This window comes from Prionailurus bengalensis, chromosome X (genome assembly GCF_016509475.1).
Source record: "Prionailurus bengalensis isolate Pbe53 chromosome X, Fcat_Pben_1.1_paternal_pri, whole genome shotgun sequence".
Lineage (NCBI taxonomy): Eukaryota > Metazoa > Chordata > Mammalia > Carnivora > Felidae > Prionailurus > Prionailurus bengalensis.
Window position 1 is genome coordinate 7,152,521 of NC_057361.1, and position 8,953 is coordinate 7,161,473.

At 47.0% G+C, this 8,953-nt stretch overlaps 1 protein-coding gene across 1 annotated transcript; it reads right to left on the reverse strand.

Annotated features, from left to right (window-relative positions):
- Positions 1–244: 244 nt before the first annotated feature.
- Positions 245–904, reverse strand: LOC122477725 (putative claudin-24). Its single transcript, XM_043571052.1, has one exon. The coding sequence runs from the start codon at positions 902–904 to the stop codon at positions 245–247; it is 660 nt and encodes a 219-aa protein (XP_043426987.1).
- Positions 905–8,953: the final 8,049 nt, after the last annotated feature.

An 8,953-nucleotide genomic window follows, 5' to 3' on the forward strand; every position in this document is an offset into this window, starting at 1 on the left:
GCGTTGGAAACATTCTTCAGAAAGCTTGAGGTTAACGGTCCATTTTTTAAAGGAGAGAGTGAGTGGGGGAGGGGCAGAGGGAGAGGGAGAGGGAGAGCGAACCCCAAGCAGGCTCCGCGCTGCCAGCGCAAAGCCTGATGCGGGCTTTGAACTCACGAAACGCGAGATCGTCACCCGAGCTGAAAGCAGGAGCTGGACGCTCGGCCGACTGAGCCACCCAGGCGCCCCGGTCGGTGGCCCATTTTTAAACAAAGTCTACTTTAGCAAAAGGCACTTTTCTTGAGAAGTCCAGTTTTGAAGGAAAAGAGGTGGGTTTTTCAGCCAATCTGTTGCCACAAAGCTGTGACGCGATCAGAAGAAGGCCTCCGGTCAAAAGGAAAAATCCGCCAAGCCAGCCGCTGAACATGGCATTGCCGTAGTCCCACCGGGGCACGTCGGTGGGGAACTCAGGGCCCCAGAACCTCTGCACGGTGACCCGGGCGATGTAGGACACGGGCACCAAAGTGGCGAGTCCAGCGAGGAAGAACAGAGCTCCCCCTGCAACGTTCGTGCTTCTCTCCAAAGAGCTTCCCTGGTGGCCCCCGTACCTCACACGTGTCAGTCCCAGAAGGACGGCCGCCAGCCCGAGCGAGCCAGCGACACAGGCGCCACACATGAGGATGCGGGCCACCAGCATTTCGGCGGCCAGGTCCCGCAGGCTGGCAGAGGCCTGGCACACACGGCCACCCGTGTCTTGAGTCACGCACGTTTCCCACAGGCCCAGCGTGTACTTCTCACTCTCCAGTAGGCCCGAGGAGAGGGTCAGCCACTGAGGGATGCAGAGCGTCACCAGGGAGCACACCTGGCCAGCCAGGGAGCCCAAGAGCCCCGCGTTCTTGACCAGGCGGAGCACCCCACTCGTCATCTCGCTGGCCAGGCCCGAGTCCGCTGGGGAAACTCCGTCTCCACCTAAGAGCAGGGCGGCTTTGCAAACATGACTCACTCCTTGGTTAACCAATCAGAATGCGGCGGCTATTGTTCACCCTTCATGAATGCAGACGGGCACCTACCATTAAAATAGGCCCGACAGAAAAGCCCGGGCGACCCAGGCCGAGGGGGAGGACAGGCGGGCTGGGTCAGGTAATAGGCACTTGGGAGAATTCTTCCCAGTTGTGAAAGGTATTCATTTCAGCAGGCTTATTTTCAAAAAGGAGACAGTTTGGAATGGAGTTATGAAGCATTCGAATCACTGATCAAGGTTTTTCAAGGAATCTTTCATCATTTGGAACTATTTTGAATTCTCTGTTAGCATCACCTCTTCCAGGGTTTGGTATCTGGTCCCATCATTCCTAAACGTATCCTCACAGGAAGCCTCTAATTATCCACACCTTCCATTAAAACAGGAGATGGGGATCTTCCCGAATTAAAAAAGACTCTCATGGTCCAGCAATCGCGCTCCTTGGTATTTACCCAAAGAAGCTGAAAACTTATGTCCATGCGAAAACCTACAGCAGCTTTATCAGAGTTGCCAAAACTCGGAAGCAACCACGATGGCCTCCAGAAGGTAAATGGATACATAATGGTCCATCCAGACGTGGGATACTATTCAGTGCCAAAAAGAAATGAGCTACCAAGCCATGAAAACAAAGGGAGAAACTTTAAATGCATATTACTAAGTGAAAGAAGCCAGTCTGAAAAGGCTACAGACTATACGATTCCAACTACATGACATTCTGGAAAATTCTGGCAAAACTACGGAGACAGTAAAGAGATCAGTGGTTGCCAGGATATGGGGTCGGGACAGGGGTGGGGGGAGGGATGAACAGGTAGGGCACAGGGTATATTTAGGGCAGTGAAACTATTCTGTATGATATTATAATGGTGGCTACTCACCATTATACATTTGTCCAAACCCACAGAATGTACACCACCAAGAAGGGACCTTAATGTCAAGTGCAGACTGGGTGATGACAATGTGTCAACGTAGGTTCATCAGCTATAACAAATAGTACTGCTCTGGTGGCAGATGTCAACAGCGAGGGAGGCTATGCATGTATGAGAGCAGGGAGTATGAGAGGAATCTCTATACCTTCCCCTCAATTTTGCTGTGACCCTGGGGTACCTGGCTGGCTCGGTTAAGCGTCCGACTTCGGCTCAGGTCATGGTCTCGCGGTCTGTGAGTTTGAGCCCCGCATCGGGCTCTATGCTGACAGCTCAGAGCCGGGAGGCTGCTTCAGATTCTGTGTCTCCCTCTTTCTCTCTCTTTCTCAAAAATAAATAAAAACATTTTTTAAAAAATCAAAAATTGTTTTTCTGCGACCCTGAAACTGCTCTAAAAATTAAAGTCCATCTAAAGAGAGAGAGAGAGAGAGAGAGAGAGAGAGAGAGAGACTATTATCTGTCACTCCAGTTCCCACTCAGGGTCATCATGATCAGTGATAAAGGAGAATTTTCCATTGTCTCTCTGCTAGGTCCGAAATGATGTTGGGATCCCTCAGCCTCCCCTGGGGGGCTTCTTCAGGAAGCCGAACCCAACCTCTCAGGTTTCCAAATTCTCCCCCTTTGGGGCTTGCATACACATCATATTCTCTTGGAGTGCCCCACCCTCCTTTGTGCTATTGTAAATGTTTGGCAAGTGGAAGATAAATCCACCCCCAAAATTCTGTCTCTGTCCCAGTTTGAGATATGGGTCTATGAGAAGTCTAAGAAAGTACAGAGACACAGTCAGCTTGGCCATTACTCAGTATTAACCAGAATCAAGGAGATTTCTGTTTCTCCAGCTTCTAGAGTGAGCACGTGAAGGAATATCACACACACACACACACACACACACACACACACACACACATTTTTCTGCGAGAGGTAGAAGGAAGAAAAGAAAGAAGAGGTCTTGACCTGCTGGGAGGAGGCGGCATCTCGCCAGGAGGAGGGTGTAATTACCCCACACCCAGTCCCCATTCCTAACTCCCCGATACCATCTAGAGAATGGACACCCACAGCCAAAGGGACACACGAGGTACGACTGTGTCTGTGATCTGCCAGGAGGCCCTGAGCCTTCACTCCAATGCCAAGGACGGAGAGACTAATTCTGGTGAATCCCAAACAGGGATCTAGCGTCAGCATAATCAGTGCTGGTCAGAGCCTATTACGTTAGGGTGAATTCCCGGATTTAAATCTCCTACTTAGAATTTTTAGTCAATGGTTTTATGGAGCCCTACGTCTCACACAGGCTTTCTTACTCTTACGGGACAAGTCTAAGGAAGCCCTGACTTTTGAGATCCGGTGCAAGGCCTTCGAACACACCCATGTTTGTCTCTTAAAGAGAAGCAATTAGCTTCATGTAAGAGAAAACTGTGTCAACACAGGTCTAGCCAAGATGGATATTGTGACAACAATATCCACGAGCTGATGTCCCTGCATCTCTGATGACTCAACAATGCCTCCCGCCCAGGACGGGCACTGCTTGGAGCAGATCGTAAAATAACCAGCAGGGCGCCCATGTCCCTTGCCCCAAGGGATTCTATTTTTTTTTAATGTTTATCATTGATTTTGAGAGACAGAGAGACAGACAGAGAGACAGACAGAGAGAGAAAACCCCAAGCAGGCTCCACGCCGTCAAAACAGAACCCGACGTGGGGCTTGATCCCACAAACTGAGATCATGACCTGAGCTGAAATCAAGAGCCAGATGCTCAGACGACTGAGCCACCCAGGTGTCCCCTTTTTTTATTTATAGAATCTTTTTTCATTTGTCTGTTTTTATTAAGTTTCTTTTTTAATTTTAATTCCAGTGTCGTTAACATACAGTGTTGGATTATAGTGATTCAACACTTCTGTACGTTGCTCAGTGCTCATCATGATGAGTGTAGTCTTTATCCCCTTCACCATCCCCCCCCCACCTCCCCTCTGGTGACCATCAGTTTGTTCTCTATAGATAAGCGTCTCTTTCTTGGCTTCTCTGTCTCTCTTTTTTTTTTTATTTGCTTGTCTGTTTTCTTAAATTCCATATATGAGTAAAATCATATGGTATGTCTTCCTCTGACTGACTTATTTCACTTAGTGCTATACTCTGTAGCACCATTCGTGTTTTTGCAAATGGCAAGACTTTGTCCTTTTTTGTGGCTGAATAATATTCTGTTGTGTATATATGCCACATCTTCTTTATCGAGTCATCTATCAATGGACACTTGGGCAGCTTCCACAATTTGGCTGTTGTAAATAATGCTGCAATAGACTTAAGGGTTCATGTATCCCTTTGAATTCTACTTTTTTTGGGTATTTTTTGGGTAAATACCTAGTAGTATAAATCCCGCATTGTAGGGTAGTTCTATTTGTGACATTTTGAGGAACGTCCATACTGTTTTCCACAGTGGCTGCACCAGTTTTCATTCCCACCAACAGTGTAGGAGGGCTTCCCTTTCTCCACATCCTCGCCAACACCTGCTGTTTCTTGGGTTGTTGATTTTAGTGACTCTGACACGTGTGAGGTGATATCTCCTTGTGGTTTTGATTTGCATTTCCCTGATGATAAGTGATGTTGAGCGTCTTTTCATATGTCTGTTGGCCATCTGGATGGCTTCTTTGGAGAAGTGTCTGTTCATGTCTCCTGCCCATTTTTTGATCAGGTTATTTGGTTTTTGGGTGTTGTGTTGTGTCAGTTCTCTCTATATTTTGGATACTAACCCTTTATTGGATATATCATTTGCAAATCTCTTCTCCCATTCAACATTGCCTTTTAGTTATGTTGATTGTTTCCATCACTGTGCAGAAGCGTTTTATTTTGATGAAGTCCCAATAGTTTATTTTTGCTTTTTTTTTTTAATTTTTTTTTAATGTTTATTTATTTTTGAGACAGAGAGAGAGCATGAATGGGGGAGGGTCAGAGAGAGAGGGAGACACAGAATCTGAAACAGGCTCCAGGCTCTGAGCGGTCAGCACAGAGCCCGACGCGGGGCTCGAACTCACGGAGTGTGAGATCGTGACCTGAGCCGAAGTCGGCCGCTTAACCAACTGAGCCACCCAGGCGCCCCAGTTTATTTTTGCTTTTATTTCCCTTCCCTCAGGAGACATATCTAGAAAAATGTTGCTATGGCCAATGCCTGTACTCTCTTCCAGGATTTTTCTGGTTACAGGTCTCACATTTAGGTCTTCAATCCATTTTGAGTTTATTTTTGTGTATGGTTAGAAACTGGCCCAGTTTCACTCTTTGGCATATAGCTGTCCAGTTTTCCCAATGCCATTTATTGAAGACACTGTCTCTTTCCCATTGGATATTATTGCCTCCTTTGTTGAAGATTAATGACTATATAATTGTTGGTTTATTTTGGGGCTCTTTATTCTGTTCTATTGATCTATGTGTCTATTTTTGTACGCATACCATGCTGTGTTGATGACTACAGCTTTGCAGTATATCTTGATGTCTGGGATTGTGATACCTCCAGTTTTGTTTTTCTTTTCAAGGTGGCTTTCGCTATTTGGGGTCTTGTGTGGTTCCGTGCAAAGTTTAGGATTGTTTGTTCTACTTCTGTGAAAAATGCTGTTGGTATTTTGATAGGGATTGCATTACATCTGTTGAGTGCTTTGGGTAGTATAGACATTTTAACAACATTTGTTCTTCCGATCCATGAACATGGACTATCTTTCCATTTGTGTCATCGTCAATTTCTTTCATCAGTGTTTTCTAGTTTGCAGAGCACAGGTCTTTCACCTCTTTGGTGAGGTTTATTCCTAGGTATTTTATTATCTTTGATGCAGTTGTAAATGGGATTATTTCCTTAATTTCCCTTTCTGCTGCTTCACTATTGGTGAATAGAAATGCAAAAGATTTCTGTACATTGATTATGTATCCCGTGACCTCCCTGAATTCATTTATTAGTTCAAGTAGTTTTTTGGTGGAGTCTTGAGGGTTTTCTATAAATATAGTATCATGTCATCTGCAAATAGTGAAAGTTTTACTTCATTACCAGTCCGGATGCCTTTTATTTCTTTTTTGTTGTCTGACTGTTGTGGCTAGGACTTCCAGTACTGTGTTGAATAAAAGTGGTGAGAGAGGACCTCCTTGTCTCACTCCCGACCTTAGGGGGAAAGCTCTCAGTTTGTCCCCATCGAGGATGATATCAGCTGTGGGTTTACAAGGCCCTCCGGAGATTCTTCATGTACCTGCAGCAGGATGGGGATGTTTCTGGCCGGGAACGCTGCCCCACAGACACCGCCCTGGGGACAAGAGCTCACAGGTCTTTCTGTCCTGATATTAACCTGGAGCAGATCCAGATTCAGAGATGGGAGAAGGTCAGGTCAGGAAGCAAAGGCCTTGGCAGTTATTCTTGTCAAACGGCTCTGGGGTCATTCGGTGTGTAAGCCTCAAGCATCCGGGCCTTCCCAGGCCTTCCTGCTTTGTTCCCCTCCGAGCCCTTGTCTGGCAAGCTGGAGTTGGGGCCCCTTCCTTCCACTGTGGCGGTCTCCTTGGCTCGCCGCGCATGAGCCAGATGACTCAAGCAGCTGCGTTATCCCTCAAGGGGCTTTGGATAGGGTTGATATTTATATTCAGAGACACACAGAAGTATTAACAACAAATTTTACGGAGACTGATACTATGTATGTGCATCATGGGCTATTATGATCTACATTCAGCTGACCAATAATTTACCTCATGTGTAAAGATTATGAAATGCCTAGCACATCGCAGGCCTCAATTGTAGGCCATTTCCACCCTCCTGGACCCTTCCCTCCCCACTGGGCACTGGCACACGGAAGACCTGTACAAATGACAAGCCTGGCTGTGGAGTTCAAACTCTGTCCCTCCTATTTCCAAGGTGGCAGAGATTGTGAGACTGACTCATAACCTGCGACTGTCTTGGCCCAAGTTTCCAAGCAACTGCTCTTAAAAAAAAAAAAAAAGTTTATTTATTTATTTGGGGTGGGGAGGAGCGGAGAGAGAGAGGGAGAAAGAAAATCCCAAGCAGGCTCCGCACTGTCAGTGCAGAGCTCCACGTGGGGCTCGAACTCACGGACCCTGAGATCACGATCTGAGAAGAAATCAAGAGTCTGGCACTTAACCGCTAAGCCAAGCCACCCAAGTGCCCCCCAAGCCACTGTTCTTCTATTATACTGGTTGTTTTTAAGGGGCAGGGAGAGCGGGCGATGTGCCAATAATGAGAACAGAATCTTAACTGTGTCTCTTCAAAAGCCATCAAGCAGATTGAAAGAAGTGCTGTTAAATAAGACCCGATCATTCAGATTAATTGTGTTCGCTATTTAAAGTTTGTTTTTTTTTTAAGATTTATTTATTTTTGAGAGAGTGCACAAGCTGAGAAAGGCAGCGGGGGGAGGGGGGTCAGAAGGTCCAAAGTAGGCTCCGTGCTGACAGTAGCCAGTCCACTGCGGGGCTTGGACCCACGACCTGCAAGATCGTGACCTGAGCTGAAGTCGGACACTCGACAGACTGAGCCACCCAGGCGCTCCTGTGAAAGGGCTTCATTTCAATTCTGATTTCCAAGCAACTACTGCACGTACACAGCAAGGCTGTTGATTTTTGTGTTAGTATCCAGCGGCTAACTGGGGTTTCCACTGGGTTGGAATAGCTTTTTCAGGCGTTTTCTTGGGCTTTTGAAGGCATAGAATCAAGTTAGCCGAACAATGACTTATGTGCCCCTCTAGGATAATTATACCTCATTTCTCTGTCTCCTGACTTATGTCAGACCGGCTAGACCTTCCAGAACAATCTTACGTAACAGCGGTAATGACAAGTTTTCGAGTCTGGTTCCTTGTTTTCAGGAAACTGGTCTAATGCAGCGATTCACAGCAGGGACAGCAGAGGGGGTGGTTTGCTGGGGCTGAGGCCAAACAGGCCTCATTGGAAAAAGCCTCACAGGCGATTCTGAAAAGCCCTACCTCACCCAAGGGGGGTAAACCTGCATCCATGTTTCACCAAAGATTTAAATGTTCATTTAAAATAGGCATCATCATGGGGCACCTGGGTGGCACAGTCGGTTAAGTGTCTGACTTCAGCCAGGTCACGATCTCGCGGCCCGTGAGTTCGAGCCCCGCGTCAGGCTCTGGGCTGATGGCTCGGAGCCTGGAGCCTGTTTCCGATTCTGTGTCTCCCTCTCTCTCTGCCCCTCCCCCGTTCATGCTCTGTCTCTCTCTGTCCCAAAAATAAATAAATGTTGAAAAAAAAAATGTAAAATAGGCATCATCAGGGGCGCCTGGGGGGCTCAGTCGGTTAAACGTCCAACTCTTGGATTCGGCTCAGATCTTGATCTTGGGTTTCATGAATTTGACCCTTGGTACCCGGCTCTGCGCTGACAGTGCGGAGCCCGCTTGGAATTTTCTCTCTCTGCCCCTCCCCTGCTCTCGCTCACTCTCTCAAAAAAATAAATAAATAAACTTAAAATAAAATAAGATAGATATCATCAAGTGAAGCGTCTTTTGTTCCTTAGTTTACAAAGAGTGTTTATCAGAAATTAATGGTGTCCTGGTGTGAATCTCGAAGATAAATAGAAAGGTTTTATTGAGCTATTATCTACATACCGTACAACGCACCCATTTGAAGTGTGCAACTACCAATCACGGCAGTTGGAGAGCACTCCCACCCCCACAAAAAGGAAACCCACCCCAACCAGCAGCCACTCGCCTTCCTGTGCTGGCCCCGACAGCCAAGGCCTCCTTTCTGTCCCCCTTGCCTGCTCTGGAAATTTCATGCAAACGAAATCAGATAATTTATGGCCTTGCGTATCTGGCCTCTTTCACTTCACATCATGTTTTCAAGGTTCATCTACCCACGTAGTAGGAGGAGGAAAATTAAGTCATTTCCTGACTTATTCCTACCAAATTCACCTGGCTCAGCGACCGACAGTCCTGCAGGGAATACCCTTGGCGGCCGTGAACTTCCCCGTTCCTGGTCCCGCAGCGTCCTAGCGGAACCCCGTTCACAGCCGGGGCTCGCGACTTTCCAAGATTTCTCCTCCACGCTTTTG